Source organism: Rattus norvegicus, chromosome 17, assembly GCF_036323735.1.
Source record: "Rattus norvegicus strain BN/NHsdMcwi chromosome 17, GRCr8, whole genome shotgun sequence".
NCBI lineage: Eukaryota > Metazoa > Chordata > Mammalia > Rodentia > Muridae > Rattus > Rattus norvegicus.
This window is the reverse complement of record NC_086035.1, coordinates 66061133-66085897: the sequence shown is the minus strand read 5'-3', so window position 1 is coordinate 66085897 and position 24765 is coordinate 66061133. Positions and strand designations below refer to the sequence as shown.

Genomic DNA, 24765 nt, shown 5'->3' with positions numbered 1-24765 from the left:
ACTCAGGAGGCAGAGGCAGGCAGATCTTTGTGAGTTTTAGGTCAGCCTGGTCTACAGAGTGAGTTCCAGGACAGATGGGGCTGCACAGAAAAACCCTATTTTGAACCCCCCACCTCCAAAAAAATCTCAGTTTTGAAGACAATACTCTGCTGATTAATTTTTGTTCATTTAGATTTTTTTAAATTTTATCTGTATGAATACATTTCAGGATAGGCTGAGACGTGGAATAGAATTTAATAAATGTAAAGGGAAACAAAATCATATGAGATCAATAAGATTAAACCACAAATCAATAACAGGAGGAAATTTATAAAATCCAAACATTTGGAAGTTAAATCACACACTTCTTCTAGGTAACTTACAATTCAAAGATATCACAAAGGAAATTAGCGAAATATATTTAATCAAGTGAGGGCACCCACAACATATTGATAAATAATGCTGGGGGAGCAGTTATAACTATAAGTGCCCATATCAGAAAAAAAGGTCGAATGGGTTGGTGAGACGGCACCGTTGTAGACTATTTACCTCCATAGAGTGAGGAGTGGAGTTCTGATCTCTAGATTCCACATTGAAAAGCTGCGTGTGGTGGCAGCCTTGTACCTCTGGTGATGGTGAGACAGGAGAAAGCAACAGACAAAACCTTCTGAAGCTTGCTAGTAGGGACAGATGCAGGATAATAAGAGACCCCATATCGAATAGCAGATAAAGATCACCTGAAGACAGACACCCAGGGTTGTCCTCTGACCTCCACATTCATGCCATGGGTGCATGCACCTGTACCCACATGAACACGCTCACACATGTGTACACAAAACTCTAAAAGCCATAAGAAACCTCAGACAGATAACAATTTATACCTCAAGAAACCAGAAATTGAAGAGCGAACTAACCTCAAGAAAAAAAGAAGAAAGTGAAGGTTGGAGAGGAAATCAATGGGCTGAGAAGAGAACAGAATCGGAAAATCAATGGCTTTGGAAGCAAACCACTAAATAAAGATGGTAAGAAAACACTGTAACAGAAACTGACATCATGGCATCAGACCGAAAGGCTTGAGGACAACAGAGACAGCTGTACCACGAGTTAGGATGGCCACGTTCTGATAGAGGATGTGTACACAGGGACGTGCATCTATTCTAATCTTCTTTTCTCATGTGTGTGTGTGTGAGTGTGTGTGTGTGTGTGTGTGTGTGTGTGTGTGTGTGTTTGTGTGTGAGAGAGCGAGAGAAACAGAGACAGAGACAGAGAGACAAAGAGAGACAGAGAGATGGAGAGAGAGAAAGTTATGCATGCATGTGTGCATGGATGTGTTCTCATGTCTGTATGGGTTCAAGTGCACATGTGCAGCAACGTGAGGTTGATATGCAGAATCTCCCTTGATTGTCCTTCCAAATTACTTTACCTTTTTGTGTTTCAAAGAGTCATCCACTTAAAGAATAAAGACAACCTCAATACAGAAGGAAACATAGCATATTGTCCCAACCACATGACATCCTGGAAAAGAAAAGGAGGGGTCACCCAAGACATTACAAAACCAAACAAGGAAAGACGTGAGGTTGGAGGGGGATGTGAAGAGAGGAATCCAGGAGGAGTTGGTGGGAATACGAGGCAAACAAGATAGAAATACATTATATGCACATATGAAATTCTCAGAGAATGAATTTAACATATTAAAATAGAGAAAGTTAGGGACCTGGAGAGAAGGCTCTGTGGTTAAGAGCACTGGCTGCTTTTAGAGGAGATCTGGACTTTTTCCCAGCACTCACATGGCAGCTCAGAGCCATCTGTTACTCCAGTTCCAGGGGATCTGACACCTCTCCTAGCTGTACATAAAAAATGAAGGAAAGCACCCATACACATAGAATAAAATAAAACTATTCTTTTAAATGGAGGCAGTTAAAAGATCAATGGTGATGGGCTGGAAATTAGGGAGGATGTCGGAGTAGGGAAGATGCCTTTGGGATTGTAATCCTGGTTGTTCAGAGAAACTCTGACTCATTAATCAGGTTCATCCCTGATTAACCATGAAACTTCTGTGTGCAACTACAATGACAAGTATGTGTCATTATACATCTGTCTAAAGAATGTACACCAAGAATTAGCCTTCTTGTAAACTGTTGACCTTATATGACACTAAGGTGTCATTGTAGGTTCATTGGTGATAATAAATGTATCGTATTAAAGCAAAGTAGCAATAACAGGGACAGGAGTGGTGTGCATATGAGGAGACTACATGAAAATGTGCTTTTTCCTCATTTTTATGCAAATAAAACCTTCTCTAAAGTGATCTACTAGCTTCTTAAAAAATATATACCAAAAATCAATAAGAAAAAGATCTGTACTGCCTTCACATTGATAGGATCATTTTTCTTTAGGATATGCCCAAATCTCATGAGGAGAGAGAGGAAAGGGACGTGACTTAAGAGAGATCAGAACAACTGGAAAATATCATCCTGAGTGAGGTAACCCAACCACAGAAAAACACACATGGTATGCACTCATTGATAAGTGGCTATTAGCCCAAATGCTTGAATTACCCGAGATGCCTAGAACAAAAGAAACTCAAGACGGATGATCAAAATATGAATGCTTCATTCCTTCTTTAAAAAGGGAACAAGAATACCCATGGCAGGGAATAGAGAGGCAAAGATTAAAACAGAGACAGAAGGAACACCCATTCAGAGCCTGCCCCACATGTGGCCCATACATATACAGCCACCCAATTAGACAAGATGGATGAAGCAAAGAAGTGCAGACCGACAGGAGCCGGATGTAGATCGCTCCTGAGAGACACAGCCAGAATACAGCAAATACAGAGGCGAATGCCAGCAGCAAACCACTGAACTGAGAACAGGACCCCCGTTGAAGGAATCAGAGAAAGAACTGGAAGAGCTTGAAGGGGCTCGAGACCCCTTATGAACAACAATGCCAAGCAACCAGAGCTTCCAGGGACTAAGCCACTACCTAAAGACTATACATGGACTGACCCTGGGCTCCAACCTCATAGGTAGCAATGAATATCCTAGTAAGATCATCAGTGGAAGGGGAAGCCTTTGGTCCTGCTAAGACTGAACCCCCAGTGAACTAGATTGTTAGGGGGAGGGCGGCAATGGGGGGAGGATGGGGAGGGGAACACCCATAAAGAAGGGGAATGGGGGCTGGGGATTTAGCTCAGTGGTAGAGCGCTTACCTAGGAAGCGCAAGGCCCTGGCTTTGGTCCCCAGCTCCGAAAAAAAGAACCAAAAAAAAAAAGGGGGGGAAGGGGAGGGGTTAGGGGGATGTTGGCCCGGAAACCGGGAAAGGGAATAACATTCGAAATGTAAATAAGAAATGTTCAAGTTAATAAAAGAGAGAGAGAGAGAGAGAGAGAGAGAGAGAGAGAGAGAGAGAGGGAGAGAGAGAGAGCGAGAGAGGGAGATAGAGAGATCAGAACAGAGAAAGAGAGAGGGCAATTTTTTTTAAAGATATATTTATTTTACTTATATGAGTACATTGTAAAGTCTTCAGACACACCAGAAGAGGGCATCGGATCACATTACAAATGGTTGTGAGCCACCATGTGGTTGCTGGGGATTGAACTCAGGACCTCTGGAAGAGCAGTCAGTGCTCTTAACTGCTGAGCCATCTCTCCAGCCCCATATTTTTAAAATTAGTGATGGAATTGATATATAATTGCTGATACAGGGATGTGAATCCATTCCTGTATACCTCTTTAAGAGATGAGCAATTAAAATCTTCCTGCAGTGAAAGGATACGCAGGGTGGCCTCACTGGAGAGCTCGACCAAACATTTGAAAAGAAAATAGGATGGAGATGCAGTTCACTTTCTTAGCACATGTGAAGCTTTGGGTTTCATTGCCAGAATACCACCATGGCCTAACAAATAAATCATGGAAAAGGATATCAATTCTTCACAGGGTCTCCCCTAGAAGAAAGCACTTCACTTACTGAACCTCTCCCAGCCCTATCCGTCTGAATTCAATAATATTAATTCAGTTTTTTTCTTTTGAGACAATGTCTCTCTATGTAGCCCTGACAGTCATGAAACTCACTCTGTAGACCAGCCTGGCCTCAAACTCACAAAGATCCACCTGCCTCTGCCTCCTGAGTGCTAGGATTCGAAGTGTAAGCCACCACACCCGGCAAGCATAAGTTGGGCTACTGTTTTTCAAAGTACACATGTTTGTTTTGTTTTTTATAGTTTTGGTTTTGTGTGCATGTGTCCCCCTCATATATGCACTGCTCTGTCTACTCCTTTTAACCCAGTCTTTTTGCAGTTCTTAATCTTTCTTTCAAACATTTCATTATCATGTTATATGTGAGGGTGTTTTGCCTACATGGCTGTCTATGTACTACATGCACCCAAGTGCCTGTGACGGTCAGAAAAGAGCATCAGATTCCCTGGAACTGAGTTACAGATTCTTGTGAGACAAAATGAGGGGGCTGAGAATCAAACCCAGGTCTTCGGGAAGAGCAACCCCGAGTTTTATCCACTGGAATTTCACTCTCCCACCGATTGCTTGCTTTTCTTCTAGCCCTGTCTTTCTCTATCTCCCCTTGATAGCTCATACTCTTTCTGCTGCTTCTAGCTTGTCTCCATATAACATAACAATCTTTCCTAATAATCATCTGATTTTATTAATCCTCTTCTAAGGCTTTCCTGTGTACCATCTTGGTTATGAACTGCAACTCTGAAAACCATAACAGTGGAAATCTTGCACAGTGGTAGAGCCTTAGTGAGGCCCAGGATTCCCTTCAGTAATGAAAAAAAAATGTTGTGAAAACTGTTTTAGGAAAATTCTTTGTATTCTTCAACCACAATCTCACCCCCATCTCTTTCTTTCTTCTTCCTTCTGTATCTGTCTCTTCTCCCTTCTCTCCTCTCATTCTTTCTCTTCATGACTTGTATTTTTGTGCTCTATGTATCAGATCCCGATTCCTCCACTAACCCAGTGACAACATTCCCTCTCTTATGCCCTGGAGCACGTTGAAAAGGGATGGAGAATACTGAGTGAATTTGCCTGTAGTACATTCTGTGCTTAATTTGGTTCTACAGGTTATGAGCCACCATAGGGTGATGGGAAATGAACCTGGATCCTTTCCCAGAGAAATAATCTCTCACAAGTGCTGAATCATCTCTCCTGCCCCATTATAAAATGTTCTTTTATCTTTTCATCTTTAAAATGAAGGGCAATAAATTTCATAACGCACCACTTAAAGAAATTAATGCACCATTTAAAGACATGACGTTCTTTGTTACGTCCTTTTGAAAAGAGATGTATCTATCTTTATTTTATTGCATCTATGAGTGCCCACGTGTATGAATGGGCACTGTATGCAGAAGTGCCCGTGGAGGCCAGAAGAGGGTATCAGATATCCTAACCTGGACTTTGATGGTTGAGAGAAGCCATAGGGGGTGCCAGGGAACTGAATCTGTGTCCTCTACAAAAGCAACATTTGAGTCCATCTTACCACAATCCTCTTTTGTCCTGTTTATGACAGTGCCTCACTATGTAGGCTACGTTAGTCTTGAATTCCTGATCCTCTTGCTTCACCTTCTGGAGTGTTGGAGTAACAGGTGTATTCCACTGAACCAGGCTTGTCAGTGATGGCAATGCCACTGAATTATACAAGCTATAATATGAAACTTTCTGACGTTACTTACTAAATTATCTCACGGCATCATTTTCCTACTGTTTTGAAGTATAGACATATGTTTAATGTTGGTTGTAGCACCTATAACATATCATCTATGGCTTCAGCTTTTGTCAATGGTCTATTACCTGGTCCCAAACACAGATATTTCATGAACTCTTGAAAATACTTCTCTTGGTAGGATGTTGAGTTTTATTTACAAAAAAGAATTCTAACTTCTATTCTGCTCTCATTGTTTCTGTCTTAGTTTTTATTTTAAGCTGGGCAATCTTTTAGAAACTGAGTGATAAAGCCCTCTCATCAGCTACAGGAATTATAAGTACGTTACTTTTAAGTGAGGGTTAACTTTATGTGGGAACTTACAATACTAACCTCAGGTAGGAATCAAATGTTATTTCTTTGCGTATCTATGAAATGGTTAACCTATCAACTAGAAGAAATTGAAAATCACCTATGAGACACACCTCTGGGCAGCTCTTGGCCGAGAGTTCCAGACTGAATTAAGAGGGGTGGGGGCGATAGAAAGACAGCTGAATTCCTCTTTGTCCTTTTGTTTTGTTTGTGGTGTAACCAGCTGCCTCACTTTCCTGTCCACTCATTTAAACTCCTTTGTCACCCCACCTTCCTAGCATCATGGGCAGCCTCCTCAAACTGCGAGCTAAATAAACATTCTTTCTTTAATTTTCTTTCGTCAGGCATTTTCTCATAGAGACGAGAGATTGTCGAGGGAGTTCCTGGAAGAGATTAGCACTGGATTTGTAGATTAAGTGGGAGAGGTGTCCCTGACACCGGGCTGGCCACTGTCCATTCTTCAGAAGGCCTGCCTAGAATAAAAGGGAGGAGGAGAAGCCCATGTCTCCACTGCACTGAGAATTTGGTCGACTGCCCTCCGACGGAAGAGATCTCCCTTCAGCAGGTTTCTTTATATTTAAATCATGTATTTATGCTCTTCTGTGATCTCCTACTATGCACATTTTTATTGTAAAACAAGAACTTCTGATAACGTGATAGGACAATAATATGTCAGGAAGATAAAATTTTGCATTTTGATTTGTCCTGTTCTTTGTGCATGTCTTTCCCCAGGTGGATACTTACTAGTGGTTCGGTTGTGTCTTGATTCCAACCTTATTTCTTTTTTTTTTTCTTTTTCTTTTTTTTTTTTTTTTTTTTTTTTTTTTTTTTTTTTTTTGGAGCTGGGGACTGAACCAAGGGCCTCGAGGTTGCTAGGCAAGCGCTCTACCACTGAGCTAAATCCCCTCGGTTGTGTCTTGAAATGTGTGCTATTATATTAGTATCCAGAAAGGATTTTTCTAAGAGAATCTTACCCTGTTCATGAATGTATTTTTCTAGCTCTTTTATACTTCCTTTGTTTTTTATAATTTTGCCCTGTTCCATGGCACTGGAGATAGTTGATGCCTGGAACATTTGTTTAAGGGTTGAAGAAAAGAAGAAGAGAACAGATTGCACAAGGAAGGCGACAGGATAAAGTGAGACACAGAGAGACTAGGGCGAGGCTTCCTGTTCAAAACACTAAGACTTGGAGACCTCCTAACTGTGGCCTTTTCACACCCGAAGGTCCCAGGTCAGCATGGACATCACCGCTACAATTTCCAATAGCCAGGAGTGATTAGTATCTTTCACTCTAGAAAGTCCTTTGTTGAGGAAGTCGTCAATATACTTTTTAAATTCTTCCTCCCCACCCCTCTTGGATTTTTGCTCCATTCCATGCTCTGAGATCTAGCTAAGCAGCCTCTTCCCCGAGACAATGATTTTGTAGGGAAATAAGAGGATGAGGATGGACAGCAGAAGTGAATTACAAAGTCTTTAATGTGACTGTTTGCTTCTCTTACTAACATACGTTTGCTGTACACAATAATGGGTCTCACTCTGACATTTTCTATACCTACATAAGGAATTGACTGTATTTACCCTCCCTCTTCATATTTCTTTAAAGAGGGCAAAAGCCGGGCATAGGGACCCGTGCCAATCTTACCGATCCTTAGGAGGCTTTTGCAGAAGGCTAATGAATTAAATTGATCCCAACTTGGATTACATAGAAAAACTGTCTTGGACTCACAAACAAGAGGGGAAAGAAAATAGAAACACTTGGTCAAAACAATTGTTACTGACAATATGTTCTTAGAAAATCCATCTGGACACTGTCAAGGTTTGTATATGCTCGGGCGAGGGAGCAGCACTATTAGGAGGTGAGGTCCTGTTACAGGTGTGTCACTGTGGGTGTGGGTTTTAAGACCCTCATCCTAGCTGCCTGGAATCTAGTATCCTGCTAGCATCTTCAGATGAAGATGAAGAGCTCTCAGCTCCTCCTGCACCATGCCTGCCTGGATGCTGCCGTGCTCCCACCTTGATGATAATGGACTGAACCTCTGAACCTGTAAGGCAGCCCCAATTAAATGTTGTCCTTACAAGACTTGCCTTGGTCATGGTGTCTGTTCACAGCAGTAAAACCCTAACTAAGACAGACACTAAGAGGGAGACACTAGCCTTTCTATGGGTGAACATGACTTTCTGGAAAGACTATATAGAATGTCTCCAGGTCTGTTCCAACCGCCAGGCCTTCATTTTGAAATATGTCACAAACAGCATTACATGTACTTTTCCTCGGTATTCATTCATTTTGTGGAGATTTACCTTTGGGTCATCTTTGAAAAGACTCAAGGGAACTTGAGGGCTATGTTCTCACTCAGAAAGTCATCAAGAGGTTCTCTACAGAAATATACAAGTGGAAACACACATGCCCTGTTGGTACCTAACAGCACTATTGCGTCCGTAGATAGTGTTTTTTGTCATTGAGGGATGAAGGTGTGTGATGACCTTGGAGGTGTCTGATAACAAATAGCAAAACAGTAGATGGTGCTACTCTTTTACACAGGTCGGATCACAGCTAGTAGACATGTCTGATGTCACTGTTGACTGGATCGATAAACACCAGCTGGAGCGTTTAGATGAGATGATGATTGTTGTTGATGAAAACGATAAGGTCATTGGTGCAGACACTGAGAGGAACTGCCATCAGAATAAAAACATTGAGAAAGGTAGTTTTGTTTTGTCTACTGTGCAATAGTTTCTCCCTCTCCCTCTCCCTCTCCCTCTCCCTCTCCCTCTCCCTCTCCCTCTCCCTCTCCCTCTCCCTCTTCTTCCTCTCCCTCTGCCTCTCCTTCTTCTTCCTCTCCCTCTCCCTCTTCCTCTCCCTATCCTTCTGTCTCCTTCTCTCTTCTTCTCACTCCCTCTCCATTCGTTCCCTCTTCCCTCCCTTTCTCCTCCTCTCCCTTTTTATTTGATAAAGAGGCAAAGATTAAAATGGGGAGCTGACTTGGACAGAGGATTGTCTGTTAAAACCATCCACTATCAGAATTCTGAACCTTATAGGCAGCTGCGCACTTCCCTCTAAAATCTTATGGGATAAGAATCCTGTGAGGATCAAAAAGAATTCCCCATCCTGAACCTCAATCGTGTTTTCAAGCCCTATCACAGGGGGTATTGGATTATGTAGGTGTTATTTGTTTGTTCTGAGACAGAGTCTCATAGTGCAGTCCTAGCTGGTCTGAAACGTGCTAGGAATTACAGGCAGACCTGAAACTCACAGAGACCTGCCTACCTCTGCCTCAAAACTTCATGGATCTCCAAGGCCAGCTGAACGTACCAATTTCTCCCAACTCTCCTTTTTCCTTGTCTTTCTTCCCATTTAGACATTTCCCCTCACCTCCACTCTGTCACTTGACTTTAAGTGTCCATTTGATGCTCAGAGTTGGTCCCAAATCTATACCGAGGTCTCTTTTGTCCCAGTTACAATAATCCTGAATAAAATCTTTGTGTGCGGATTTTGCTTCGCTAGCATCTAGATCTGGTTTTCCCTCACAAGTTTGTCAAATAACTTTTAATAACTAGATGGTATGAAACCTTGGTCCTATGAAGCATGCAACTGCTAGAAGCATCTAGGTCTCTTTGGAAACATGGGGATTGAAGACAGGATGCAGGCAACCGTCACAAGTCTGTCACGCATGCGCACACGAGGACCTTTGCCTTTTCAGGGCTGCTGCACCGAGCCTTCAGTGTTGCTTTGTTCAACTCAGAGAAGAAAGTTCTGATTCAGCGCCGAGCAGACACGAAGCTTACCTTCCCTGGTAGGTTCACAGTGGCTTAACAAGAACAGGCCTACGCGATTTGATTCAGTGGAATCTCCAACACAACTCTCTCTTCTCTCTTTTTCTTCCTCGCTTCTTCCCCTCCCAAAGGGAGAACTGTGCTGGCTTGGTGTGATCTGTCCAGGAATTTCAACTAACACTTAGTTTTTCAACTAAGAACACCACAGCCCTGGAAGCAAGGACCCTGACTCCCTTCCTTCTCTCCTCTCTCATGCCTTGATGATCCTGTGAGGGCTGCAGTTCTGTTGCAACTATTGTATCTCCAGGGACAAATAAGAATATTGTTTCTCATGTGTATTCTCTACAGGGTACTATACCGATTCCTGTTGTAGTCATCCACTGAGTAATCCTGAAGAAATGGAGGAGAAAGACGCCTTGGGAGTGAAGAAGGCAGCCCTGAGACGGCTGCAGGCTGAGCTGGGCATCCCCCAGGACCAGGTACCCATGTCTGTGCCCCCTGGCCTCAGCTCACCTGGGGCTGTGAGAAAGACGTGGTGGGGCTTGGGGAATTCAATATCTAAGCTAGGTCAAGTCTACTGAGGAATATGGCTTTTGGGAAAACCCTGAGGTTTCCCAAAATATGCACTGAAAAGAATGTCTAGGATTGGCTGTGCACATCCCTTCATTTATCCACTGGAGCAGGGGCTTGAGAGGGGATAGATATTTTCCACAGAAAACTGCTGAGCTTGCATGGTGATCTCTGAAATAAGGGGTGGAATAGTTTCTTCTTTAAAGGATACAGGCCATTTCAATGGGTCTAACTAAGATTTAGTTATCTAAATTAAGGTATAGGAAAAAATTAGCCAACACTCTCAACAGCAAATGGACAAATGAGTGAACCCGAGTTCATAACACAAGTGCGAACAGCCCGTAAGTCTGTAACGTTCTTTGTCCTTGGGGGAAATATAACTGAAGAACTGAAATACACTGAGGTTCTGTCTTATTACTATCAAAAATGGCTTCTTGGGAAGAATGGCAAATGCTGACAGAGATGTGGTTAGAAAGAAAGAAGCCCTCTTATTCTGCTAGTGGGGTGTAAACTAGTGTATCCACCATGGAAATCAGCATGGAAACTCCTCAAAAAAAATAGAATGAAGACTTCTATAGGAAATACTTATTATCTCTTGCTATGTGAGAAGCTACTCCCACCTCTGGACTTTGACTTCATCCTTGACTTTGGACCTACAAAAAAACTATAAGGTTTCCACACTAGTACAATGTCTTTGGAACCAAAAGTGGTAGATTTCAATGAGACATGGAATAAAAGCCCAACTGACCGAAGCCATCGTGTTAGAATATGTCAAGAGAGCAATGTGGAATGACCAACTCTTACCTGGGCTTTATGCGTGGTCTACCCTGAACTTCGTAGAGAAAGAGTTTACAAAGGTACAAGGTGGTTTGTCTGGTTTTGTTTTGGAAATCATGTTGTACATTGGTACAAGAGCATCCTGGAGTCTGAGAAACGAATCCTAGGCAGACAGTAGTAGCCAGGTTAAGATTAAAGGGATTGCTTAAATAGGTGTGTCATTACCCAGTTTAGTAAAAAGGATAAATTGACAGAAGCTGATTTGGCAGAAAGAGCAGAGCCAAGGTTAGACACGCGGCACCAATCCATGGTTTAACTCCTTCAAACCACCCTTTCCCAGAGCTGCTCCAAGAAATCAAAATGACTGTGGTGGAGAAGACCGAAACCAGACAGAAATCCACAGGGTTATTGACTCCTTGGCTCACGCTGAAGAGTTTAAGGGACTTTTTTCTCTTAAAGTTTTTTTTTAGGGAATCTTGGAGTCTCCCTTTCCAACTGAACAGGGGGTTATTGCAAGCAAGAAACTTCATGTTTATTAAAAAAAATCAAATTATCACCACATAGGAAAAAGGTTCTAGGTGGACTAAAAGATAAAGAATTTCAGTGTTGAAAATCCATATAAGTTCGTATACTAAAGTGATCATGAGTATCCCCAACGGACAACAGCAGGCCCCTTACAGTTCCTGCATGCGGAATGCCATATTACTTGCCAAGAGAAACATGACATGGCAAACATGTATGACTTACACCATGCTGTGTCTACTGGTTTACCGCATAATGACTCAGGAAAAGAGGACTCTCATCCACAACGAGGGCCTGGGAGCGATTATGGAAAACACGCCAACACTACTTGGAAAATGACTTTTGGAAGTAAGTGGTAAATTTGTCCAACGTATCAACACAACTGAATGTCGATCAACATTTTACCAGTGCTCTAGATAAGGCCTCTGAGTCCTTTGTAAATTTCTGAGGACTCAAGTTTGTTTGCAAAGTGCATGAAGCACTTGCCACGAGCTGCGACAACTGGCTAAAGAAGTCAGCAAGGATAGAGAAGGCAGAGGAGGACAGATTAAACAGCTCTGTCACCAATTAAATCTATTGATGATGTCTTCCAAAGTTTTTTTTTTATTAACTTGAGTATTTCTTATATACATTTCAAGTGTTATTCCCTTTCCCGGTTTCCGGGCAAATATCCCCCTCCCCCCTCCCCTTCCTTATGGGTGTTCCCCTCCCAACCCTCCCCCCATTGCCGCCCTCCCCCCATAGTCTAGTTCACTGGGGGTTCAGTCTTAGCAGGACCCAGGGCTTCCCCTTCCACTGGTGCTCTTACTAGGATATTCATTGCTACCTATGGGGTCAGAGTCCAGGGTCAGTCCATGTATAGCCTTTAGGTAGTGGCTTAGTCCCTGGAAGCTCTGGTTGTTGACATTGTTGTACTTTTGGGGTCTCGAGCCCCTTCAAGCTCTTCCAGTTCTTTCTCTGATTCCTTCAACGGGGGTCCTATTCTCAGTTCAGTGGTTTGCTGCTGGCATTCGCCTCTGTATTTGCTGTATTCTGGCTGTGTCTCTCAGGAGCGATCTACATCGGGCTCCTGTCGGTCTGCACTTCTTTGCTTCATCCATCTTGTCTAATTGGGTGGCTGTATATGTATGGGCCACATGTGGGGCAGGCTCTGAATGGGTGTTCCTTCAGTCTCTGTTTTAATCTTTGCCTCTCCCTTCCCTGCCAAGGGTATTCTTTTTCCTCATTTAAAGAAGGAGTGAAGCATTCACATTTTGATCATCTGTCTTGAGTTTCGTTTGTTCTAGGGATCTAGGGTAATTCAAGCATTTGGGCTAATACCCACTTATCAATGAGTGCATACCATGTATGTCTTTCTGTGATTGGGTTAGCTCACTCAGGATGATATTTTCCAGTTCCAACCATTTGCCTACGAATTTCATAAACTCGTTGTTTTTGATAGCTGAGTAATATTCCATTGTGTAGATGTACCACATTTTCTGTATCCATTCCTCTGTTGAAGGGCATCTGGGTTCTTTCCAGTTTCTGGCTATTATAAATAAGGCTGCGATGAACATAGTGGAGCACGTGTCTCTTTTATATGTTGAGGCATCTTTTGGGTATATGCCCAAGAGAGGTATAGCTGGATCCTCAGGCAGTTCAATGTCCAATTTTCTGAGGAACCTCCAGACTGATTTCCAGAATGGTTTTACCAGTCTGCAATCCCACCAACAATGGAGGAGTGTTCCTCTTTCTCCACATCCTCGCCAGCATCTGCTGTCACCTGAGTTTTTGATCTTAGCCATTCTCACTGGTGTGAGGTGAAATCTCAGGGTTGTTTTGATTTGCATTTCCCGTATGACTAAAGATGTTGAACATTTCTTTAGGTGTTTCTCAGCCATTCGGCATTCCTCAGCTGTGAATTCTTTGTTTAGCTCTGAACCCCATTTTTTAATAGGGTTATTTGATTCCCTGCGGTCTAACTTCTTGAGTTCTTTGTATATTTTGGATATAAGGCCTCTATCTGTTGTAGGATTGGTAAAGATCTTTTCCCAATCTGTTGGTTGTTGTTTTGTCCTAACCACAGTGTCCTTTGCCTTACAGAAGCTTTGCAGTTTTATGAGATCCCATTTGTCGATTCTTGATCTTAGAGCATAAGCCATTGGTGTTTTGTTCAGGAAATTTTTTCCAGTGCCCATGTGTTCCAGATGCTTCCCTAGTTTTTCTTCTATTAGTTTGAGTGTGTCTGGTTTGATGTGGAGGTCCTTGATCCACTTGGACTTAAGCTTTGTACAGGGTGATAAGCATGGATCGATCTGCATTCTTCTACATGTTGACCTCCAGTTGAACCAGCACCATTTGCTGAAAATGCTATCTTTTTTCCATTGGATGGCTTTGGCTCCTTTGTCAAAAATCAAGTGACCATAGGTGTGTGGGTTCATTTCTGGGTCTTCAATTCTATTCCATTGGTCTATCTGTCTGTCTCTGTACCAATACCATGCAGTTTTTATCACTATTGCTCTGTAATACTGCTTGAGTTCAGGGATAGTGATTCCCCCTGAAGTCCTTTTATTGTTGAGGATAGCTTTAGCTATCCTGGGTTTTTTGTTATTCCAGATGAATTTGCAAATTGTTCTGTCTAACTTTTTGAAGAATTGGATTGGTATTTTGATGGGGATTGCATTGAATCTGTAGATTGCTTTTGGTAAAATGGCCATTTTTACTATATTAATCCTGCCCATCCATGAGCATGGGAGATCTTTCCATCTTCTGAGGTCTTCTTCAATTTCTTTCCTCAGTGTCTTGAAGTTCTTATTGTACAGATCTTTTACTTGCTTGGTTAAAGTCACACCGAGGTACTTTATATTATTTGGGTCTATTATGAAGGGTGTCGTTTCCCTAATTTCTTTCTCGGCTTGTTTCTCTTTTGTGTAGAGGAAGGCTACTGATTTATTTGAGTTAATTTTATACCCAGCCACTTTGCTGAAGTTGTTTATCAGCTTTAGTAGTTCTCTGGTGGAACTTTTGGGATCACTTAAATATACTATCATATCATCTGCAAACAGTGATATTTTGACTTCTTCTTTTCCGATCTGTATCCACTTGACCTCCTTTTGTTGTCTGATTGCTCTGGCTAGAACTTCAAGAACTATATTGAATAAGTAGGGAGAGAGTGGGCAGCCTTGTCTAGTCCCTGATTTTAGTGAGATTCCTTCAAGTTTCTCCCCATTTAGTTTAATGTTAGCAACTGGTTTGCTGTATATGGCTTTTACTATGTTCAGGTATGGGCCTTGAATTCCTATTCTTTCCAGTACTTTTATCATGAAGGGGTGTTGAATTTTGTCAAATGCTTTCTCAGCGTCTAATGAAATGATCATGTGGTTTTGTTCTTTCAGTTTGTTTATATAATGGATCACTTTGATGGTTTTCCGTATATTAAACCATCCCTGCATGCCTGGGATGAAGCCTACTTGGTCATGGTGGATGATTGTTTTGATGTGATCTTGGATTCGGTTTGCCAGAATTTTGTTGAGTATTTTTGCGTCGATATTCATAAGGGAAATTGGTCTGAAGTTCTCTTTCTTTGTTCTGTCTTTGTGTGGTTTAGGTATAAGAATAATTGTGGCTTCGTAGAAGGTATTCGGTAGTGATCCATCTGTTTCAATTTTGTGGAATAGTTTGGATAATATTGGTATGAGGTCTTCTCTGAAGGTTTGGTAGAATTCTGCACTAAACCCGTCTGTACCTGGGCTCTTTTTGGTTGGGAGACCTTTAATGACTGCTTCTATTTCCTTAGGAGTTATGGGGTTGTTTAACTGGTTTATCTGTTCCTGATTTAACTTCGGTACCTGGTATCTGTCTAGGAAATTGTCCATTTCCTGTAGATTTTCAAGTTTTGTTGAATATAGGTTTTTATAGTAAGATCTGATGATTTTTTGAATTTCCTCTGAATCTGTAGTTATGTCTCCCTTTTCATTTCTGATTTTGTTAATTTGGACGCACTCTCTGTGTCCTCTCGTTAGTCTGGCTAAGGGTTTATCTATCTTGTTGATTTTCTCAAAGAACCAACTTTTGGTTCTGTTGATTCTTTCTATGGTCCTTTTTGTTTCTACTTGCTTGATTTCAGCTCTGAGTTTGATTATTTCCTGCCTTCTACTCCTCCTGGGTGTATTTGCTTCTTTTTGTTCTAGAGCTTTTAGGTGTGCTGTCAAGCTGCTGACATATGCTCTTTCCTGTTTCTTTCTGCAGGCACTCAGCGCTATGAGTTTTCCTCTTAGCACAGCTTTCATTGTGTCCCATAAGTTTGGGTATGTTGTACCTTCATTTTCATTAAATTCTAAAAAGTTTTTAATTTCTTTCTTTATTTCTTCCTTGACCAGGTTATCATTGAGTAGAGCATTGTTCAATTTCCAAGTATATGTGGGCATTCTTCCTTGATTGTTATTGAAGACCAGTTTTAGGCCGTGGTGGTCCGAGAGCACGCATGGGATTATTTCTATCTTTCTGTACCTGTTGAGGCCCGTTTTTTGACCAATTATATGGTCAATTTTGGAGAAAGTACCATGAGGAGCTGAGAAGAAGGTATATCCTTTTGCTTTAGGATAGAATGTTCTATAAATATCCGTTAAGTCCATTTGGCTCATGACTTCTCTTAGTCTGTCTACATCTCTGTTCAATTTCTGTTTCCATGATCTGTCCATTGATAAGAGTGGGGTGTTGAAATCTCCCACTATTATTGTGTGAGGTGCAATGTGTGTTTTGAGTTTTAGAAAGGTTTCTTTTACATATGTAGGTGCCCTTGTATTTGGGGCATAGATATTTAGGATTGAGAGTTCATCTTGGTGGAATTTTCCTTTGATGAATATGAAGTGTCCTTCCTTATCTTTTTTGATGACTTTTAATTGAAAATTGATTTTATTTGATATTAGAATAGCTACTCCAGCTTGCTTCTTCTGACCATTTGCTTGGAAAGTTGTTTTCCAGCCTTTCACTCTGAGCTAATGTCTGTTTTTGTCTCTGAGGTATGTTTCCTGTAGGCAGCAGAATGCAGGGTCCTCGTTGCGTATCCAGTTTGTTAATCTATTTCTTTTTATTGGGGAGTTGAGGCCATTGATGTTGAGAGATATTAAGGAATAGTGATTATTGCTTCCCGTTATATTCATATTTGGATGTGAGGTTATGTTTGTGTGCTTTCATTCTCTTTGTTTTGTTGCCAAGATGATTAGTTTCTTGCTTCTTCTTGGGTGTAGCTTTCCTCCTTATGTTGGGCTTTACCATTTATTATCCTTTGTAGTGCTGGATTTGTAGAAAGATATTGTGTAAATTTGGTTTTGTCATGGAATATCTTGGTTTCTCCATCTATGTTAATTGAGAGTTTTGCAGCATACAGTAACCTGGGCTGGCACTTGTGTTCTCTTAGGGTCTGTATGACATCAGTCCAGGATCTTCTGGCCTTCATAGTTTCTGGCGAGAAGTCTGGTGTGATTCTGATAGGTCTGCCTTTATATGTTACTTGACCTTTTTCCCTTACTGCTTTTAATATTCTTTCTTTATTTTGTGCGTTTGGTGTTTTGACTATTATGTGACGGGAGGTGTTCTTTTCTGGTCCAATCTATTTGGAGTTCTGTAGGCTTCTGGTATGCCTATGGGTATCTCTTTTTTTAGGTTAGGGAAGTTTTCTTCTATGATTTTGTTGAAGATATTTACTGGTCCTTTGAGCTGGGAGTCTTCACTCTCTTCTAAACCTATTATCCTTAGGTTTGATCTACTCATTGAGTCCTGGATTTCCTGTATGTTTTGGACCAGTAGCTTTTTCCGCTTTACATTATCTTTGACAGTTGAGTCAATGATTTCTATGGAATCTTCTGCTCCTGAGATTCTCTCTTCCATCTCTTGTATTCAGTTGGTGAAGCTTGTATCTACAGCTCCTTGTCTCTTCTTTTGGTTTTCTATATCCAGGGTTGTTTCCATGTGTTCTTTCTTGATTGCTTCTATTTCCATTTTTAATTCCTTCAACTGTTTGATTGTGTTTTCCTGGAATTCTTTCAGGGATTTTTGCGATTCCTCTCTGTAGGCTTCTACTTGTTTATTAATGTTTTCCTGTGTTTCCCTAAGGTAGTTCTTCACGTCTTTCTTGAAGTCCTCCAGCATCATGATCAAATATGATTTTGAAACTAAATCTTGCTTTTCTGGTGTGTTTGGATATTCCATGTTTGTTTTGGTGGGAGAATTGGGCTCCGATGATGCCAAGTAGTCTTGGTTTCTGTTGCTTGGGTTCCTGCGCTTGCCTCTCGCCATCAGATTATCTCTAGTGTTACTTTGTTCTGCTATTTCTGACAGTGGCTAGACTGTCCTATAAGCCTGTGTGTCAGGAGTGCTGTAGACCTGTTTTCCTCTCTTTCAGTCAGTTATGGGGACAGAGTGTTCTGCTTTCGGGCGTGTAGTTTTTCCTCTCTACAGGTCTTCAGCTGTTCCTGTGGGCCTGTGTCTTGAGTTCACCAGGCAGCTTTCTTGCAGCAGAAAAGTTGGTCTTACCTGTGGTCCCGAGGCTCAAGTTCGCTCGTGGGGTGCTGCCCACGGGCTCTCTGCGGCGGCAGCAACCAGGAATACCTGTGCCGCCCCTTCCAGGAGCTTCAGTGCACCAGGGTTCCAGATGGCCTTTGGTGTTTTCCTCTGGCATCCGAGATGTATGTACAGAGAGCAGTCTCTTCTGGTTTCCCAGGCTTGTCTGCCTCTCTGAAGGTTTAGCTCTCCCTCCCATGGGATTTGGGTGCAGAGAACTGTTTATCCGGTCTGTTTCCTTCAGGTTCCGGCAGTGTCTCAGGCAGGGGTCCTGCCGCTTCTGGGCCCTCCCCCACGGGAGCCCAGAGGCCTTATACAGTTTCCTCTTGGGCCAGGGATGTGGGCAGGGGTGGGCAGTGTTGGTGGTCTCTACCGCTCTGCAGCCTCAGGAGTGCCCACCTGACCAGGCGGTTGGGTCTCTCTCTCACCGGGTCTGGGAGCAGAGAGCTGCTGCGGGCCGGGATCCGTGGGTGTGGGACTTCTGGTAAACACAGAACGTGCCCGGTCCTAGAGGAATTCTGCTTCCGTGTGTCCCAAGCTCATCAGGCAGCTTTCTTGCAGCAGAAAAGTTGGTCTTACCTGTGGTCCCGAGGCTCAAGTTCGCTCGTGGGGTGCTGCCCACGGGCTCTCTGCGGCAGCAGCAACCAGGAAGACCTGTGCCGCCCCTTCCGGGAACTTCAGTGCACCAGGGTTCCAGATGGTCTTTGGCTTTTTCCTCTGGCGTCTGAGATGTGTGTGCAGGGAGCAGTCTCTTCTGGTTTCCCAGGCTTGTCTGCCTCTCTGATGGTTTAGCTCTCCCTCCCACGGGATTTGGGTGCAGAGAACTGTTTACCGGTCTGTTTCCTTCAGGTTCCGGCGGTGTCTCAGGCAGGGGTCCTGCTGCTCCTGGGCCCTCCCCCACGGGAGCCCAGAGGCCTTATACAGTTTCCTCTTGGGCCAGGGATGTGGGCAGGGGTGGGCAGTGTTGGTGGTCTCTTCTGCTCTGCAGCCTCAGGAGTGCCCACCTGACCAGGCGGTTGGGTCTCTCTCTCACAGGGTCCGGGAGCAGAGAGCTGCTGCGGGCCGGGCCTTCCAAAGTTTTAATGAAATAATTATTGGCAAAATCAAGACACAGTAGTAGGCTGAAGAACTGTATTTAAATAGCAGTCCTTCAGGCTGGCGCGGGGCCTCTCGATAGCTTCCTCTTCCATATCTGCACCTCAATATGAGCTAGAAGAAAGAGACATAGATGTTTGGGTTATTCTATAGCTGTCTATGCCAAGCAGTTGCCAAGCATCATCTTCTCCAGTATCAGTGTGGGGGCCCCTGTGTTCCCATGAGAAATAAAGCAAGCACGAGCTCTATTTAGCAGCCCCTGTTTCCCTTCTTTTTACACCAGTGTTGTGTCGTGAGTACCAAAGAAAATGCCTAGAGATGATGCAAGCTCATGCCATGCCCTATGGCACATCTGAAAACTTCTAAGAAAAATGGCAAAGAGTGCTGTGGAAGTATACCTCTCCCCTTCATGTCTGGAGTTCATACGGGTCTTTTATCTTTAATGTATATTAAAGGGCATGGAGTGAAACTTAAACATCATAACCATTACCCTAATAATTACCCTAACTACATTGAAATGCCAAACAAGATGTTGCTGCTTGTTAAAGAAAAAAAAGACTTCCATTTGAGCTGGTCCTATAGCTCATGTACACAGGCCCATAGGAGTCCTTGTACACATACAACAAAGATACATGTGTATGTTTCTTGGGACAGTAGTCACAGCAGCCAAATTCTAGAAGTAGACTGGATTGGATGTGTAAAAGGTTGATATTATTTAAAACAAATGTGGGGGATATGTGTGTGTAATATATTCTTTTAAAAATATTTTAAAATTTATTTTATCATTAATTTATGTGTGTTATCATCACACCATACAAAACAAGACTAAGAAAGACAATTATCACATTTTATTTCATAAACAGAATCTAGATTTGTATGTTTGTGTGTTTATCTGTGTGTCTGTCTGTGTGTACGTGTGTTTGTCTCTGTGTGTGTCTGTGAGTGTGTTTATGGTGAAAACAGAAGATTGATGGTTAGGAAAGAGGGTAACAACAAGAAGTAAAAAAAGAGGCAAGAGGTGTTAAAGGGTGTGTGTGTGTAAAGTATATTTTACACGTGTGTGAATATACTGTAAAAAAATCCATCATTTATAAAATATATTACAATCACAAAAAAATGAACAGATCAGTCAACCAAATTAAGCTTTAATCAATTACCAACTACTAAACAAAGTTGTTAATCTCTCTTGAGAACACATATATTTGCTTTTATTTCTCCACGTATTCTGCATTTTACACCAGATTTGTTCTCATTGTATCAATTTCCATCACAGGTTTCTCTAGAGGACATCGTGTTTATGAAAAGGTATCATTATAAGGCAAAATCTGATGCAGTCTGGGGAGAACACGAAGTTTGTTACCTTCTGCTTATCAAGAAAGACGTCAAGATCTGTCCAGATCCGAGTGAAGTCAGTAGCTTCAGCTACCTGACTCGAGAAGAACTGGAAGAGCTTCTAGAAAGGGGGGCCCGGGGTGAAGTCCAAGTGACCCCCTGGCTGAGATTCGTCGTGGAGCAGTTCCTGTATGCATGGTGGCCTTACTTAGATGAAGCGACCCGGTTCATAGAGCTTGACAAGATATACAGAGTATGAGGAACCGGAAATAAAACACTGGCTGTGAGGATGCCCCAGTTCAGCACTGAGCTCAGGGCAGACCCACAGCTCAGATGTTAGCTATGCACCCGGACCAAAACAGGGAAAGGACTCTTCTTTTCCAGAAAGCCAAAAATCATTATCATTAACTCTGAATCTTCTTTTCTTTTCTTTCTTGACACAGAGCTATGTATCCCAGACCAGCCTCAAACTTCTCGTGTAGCCAAGGATGACTGAATTTCTGATCCTCCTGCCTCCACCTCCCCTGGCCCTTGGATTCCAGGCACACACCAGTATGCCTGCTCGGTGCTGGAGGCTGAACCTGCAGCTTCACGTACAGCGCGCAAACATGCTACCAACAACCAATCCCATCCCGTGGTTTCTTGCCTTTTTTCCCCCAGTTGCTTCATTTCTTTATTTTCAACTGCCTCGGTGTGGGAAAGAAATGTATTGTTTTCCCCAAATTAGAAACAGAGGAACTAAAGAAGAGAGGAACCCCTAAAGATAGAGCCGATGTCAACGCTGTAAGAACTGAAGTTACACAACCACCTGAGGCAGCCCTTGAATGGCGGGCATGCCAGTCCTCTCAAAGGCCTGAGGCTTTGTGTGGAGGAAACCGTAAGAACATTAAATCCAGAATAATCTGTTAAGCACCCAAATTTGGCAAGACTAGAGTACCTAGCTAATACTTAACTTGTATCCTGCTCTGACTTGCAGCCACTGGATAGATAACCTGTCCGCTGGGAGCCTCTGTCTTCACTGCTATGCTAACTATTTGTATAGAACACAGTCACGCAGTCAAACTCAAATCAGTTGGGTAAATGAGTGAACAGTCATTTAAATAAATATAATTTTTAAAAGTAGTTGATTTGACAAAGTGTTTTGATGTCCTCAAAAGAACACTTTGAACTCAAGTCTCTAGCCAGCTGTTTCGATTTTCTTATGGAGGAGAGAACACCATTTATGAAAAAAATAATACGGATTTTACTGTTAGGAGTGATGCCCTTGAAGCCCTCCATTGTTGATGCTATTATTATGGTTAGAATTAAGTATGACTGGGTTCATGGAGAATCCCCAGCGAGCTGCAGAGGACTAATACAAATCTGTGGTCAGGATGAATGATACGATAAAGCTCTCCTGCTGACTAATAATATGACAAACCTGTGACCTTTCTGACATCCTGTCAACATCAGCCGACTCCCTGACCACACGAATACTGTGTCCTTGGCCTACATAAACGTTTCACACTTCCCCCCGCTCCCTCTGTTACTCATGTTATGGTATAAATTCAGCTTTGGGAAAAATATAATTGTCGCCTTGATCAGACTCTTGTCTTGGCATCTTTCTTCGAGTCTCTTGTCCCCCATTCTCTTCCAGGTACCCCCAACAACCTTTGCTTACATTTTACATCTTGCTAAATTAAACCCTGTATCTGTAAAGCAATTTCATTTCATTTTGTCTAACCTCTGTTTGTTTGTTTGTTTGTTTGTTTGTTTGTGAGAGCATCACACTATGTAACCCAGGTTAGCCTAGAACTCAAAATTCTTCTTCCTCAACCTCCCAACTTTTCAACCTACCATGCTTGGTAACTCTGACTCATATTTTGACGTCTGCCCCTCAACACACACAGGCCATTGTGTGTTCACCCTGTCTATTAATGTATAATAAATTCCCCTTATATGATTGTCATCAAGCACTGAAACTGCTTAACTGGCTTGGCTCATGATCTCAGAGGGCCAGAGTCCAATATGGTGAGGAAGCAAAGCAGTGAAAACGTGAAGCATAAGCTTCTGCATGTGACACAAATGAAACGGAAGAAACTGGTCAGAGCCAGAGGCTAAGGCTCAGACCAATACTGAGGCCACACTTTCGTATGTCAGCATGAGGATGGTCAGAAGGATGGACAGCTGAGAGAGGTTGAACATGTGGTTGTTGTTGGGAAACATGGCATTCAACTAGTACTTTATAATGTTTGCCTTGGGACGTCTTTGTCATAAAGAAAGATGTCCCTCTTCACCCTAGAGCCACAAGTGTAGGTTGTGAGGAGTGTATGCACAGGATCCCAAGCTTGTTTGACCTCAGAAACCTCCAGTACCAAGAATGCCCAACCTATCTTCAAATCACTTCATTAAAGACCACATTTTGTACAAGTCTGTGTGAGCCACATTTCTGAACACAAACACAAGTTGGCAGACTCCAGTGATCGCTCTCCCATCCTCCGTTCTTCTTTTGCATATCCGCAGTAGGGGACAAATTATCTTTTGCTGGTTGGCTTTAAATGCCCTTCTCTGCTAGCCAATATGATTTTCTCCTAAACAGACAGCCATTCATTCTTTCTAGTATAAGGAAGGTGAAATTGGATGTGGTAGTTGGTTATTGTATTCTCGTTCTACCTTTAAAATATTATGTTTATTTGTGTGTGTGTGTGTGTGTGTGTGTGTGTGTGTGAGAGAGAGAGAGAGAGAGAGAGAGAGAGAGAGAGAGAGAGAGAGAGGGAGAGAGAGAGAGAGAGAAAGAGTATGTGTGTGTGTTACCTGTATCACAGTGCAGATCTGGAGATCAGAAGACAGCCGGAAGGAGGTGGATCTCTCCTTCTATCCTGAGGGGCGTGGGAATTGAACTCAGGTCATCAGCCTTGATGGTATCTTTACCCTCTGAGTCATCTTGCTCATCCCTAATTTAGTTTTCTGTCAACCTTAGCACCCACAGTTGCCATAAAAGTTCAGTTGAATACCCATAGGGCATAAACATCTGTGATTAGAGATTTTGTGGGCATAGCAGTCTGGAGGATACCTGAAATAGGGTAGCAAGACAGGGGAGTCCAACCCTGAGAATAATATAGCCTGTGACTGATACCATTGGCTGGCCCAGTGTTATGTCAGTCCTCCAGCCATTCCAGACTTTCTCACCAATCTTTACACTCCTGTCATTCTTGATCAGAACAAAAAGAGAAAGGAAATGCATCTAGGTGTAAAGGCTCATAAGAGTAAAAGTTATTTTTCTCCCCTAAGACCTTTAGTATTCCCTTACTATGAATTAACTACAGTCAATCTCTCAGCATGCTTTTAGTCCTCACAGTTAATTGGGGGGATTACATGTGTATTAGTCAGGGTTCTCTAGAGTCACAGAACTTATGGAATGTCTCTCTATACTGAGAGAATATACTGTGATTACAGTCTGTAGTCCAACTACCCCAAAATGGTCAGATGTAGCTAGGAAGTCCAAGAATCTAGTAGTTACTCAGTCCCACAAGGCTAGTTGTTTCAGCTGGTCTTCTGTAGAAGTTGAGTTCCCACGGATGTGCTGGCAAGTAAATGCAAGCAGGTGAAGAAGAGCAAATCTTTCGGCCAATGTCCTTATGTAGGTCTCCAGCAGAAGGTGTGGTCCAGACTAAAGGTGCGTACCACCATGCCTGGATCTGTCCCAGCTGACCTTGAACTCAGAGATCTCCTTGCCTTGGTTTCCCAAATTAAGGCTGTGTACTTCTTGCCTAGGCCTAAGTTTTTCATGGCTACTGTGTGTCTAGATCTCCATGTGAAGATCCAGGTCAGGAACTTGTGTGTTCCAGACTCAAGATCTGGATTACAGTTGAGCCCTCCAATTCTGGATCATAGTTCATTCCAGATATAGTCAAATTGACAACCTGGAACAGCCATTGCACCCTGATATTTATTCTCAAAGATAATAGCAAAGAAGTGCAGCTATTGAGTTCAAAGAAAGTAAAAGTAACAAGAACCTAGCTGGCCAGGTTCTTCAATGGATACTTCAAAGGATTAAGAATCAAAATCATGCAGTGTCACTGAGTTTCTCTCTGTTGGGAGCAGGCTTTTTTACTGTCATTCCAAAGAGTGCACAACAATGGGGTTTTGTGGGCAGAGCTTCAGACAGAGA

General features: G+C 42.5%; 1 protein-coding gene and 1 long non-coding RNA gene across 2 annotated transcripts; one reads left to right on the top strand and one right to left on the bottom strand.

The window, feature by feature from the left end:
• Positions 1-7463: 7463 nt before the first annotated feature.
• LOC102552003 (uncharacterized) lies at positions 7464-9642 on the bottom strand. Its single transcript, XR_005495894.2, has 2 exons — positions 9379-9642; positions 7464-8681 (listed from the first exon to the last, which is right to left on the bottom strand). It is a non-coding gene; the product is annotated as an uncharacterized LOC102552003 (long non-coding RNA).
• Idi2l2 (isopentenyl-diphosphate delta isomerase 2 like 2) lies at positions 8569-21699 on the top strand. The gene is made up of 4 exons (XM_039096457.2): positions 8569-8710; positions 9707-9799; positions 10128-10258; positions 20557-21699. The coding sequence occupies exons 1-4, from the start codon at positions 8569-8571 to the stop codon at positions 20872-20874; spliced, it is 684 nt and encodes a 227-aa protein (XP_038952385.1). The 3' UTR covers positions 20875-21699.
• The last annotated feature ends 3066 nt before the right edge of the window (positions 21700-24765 follow it).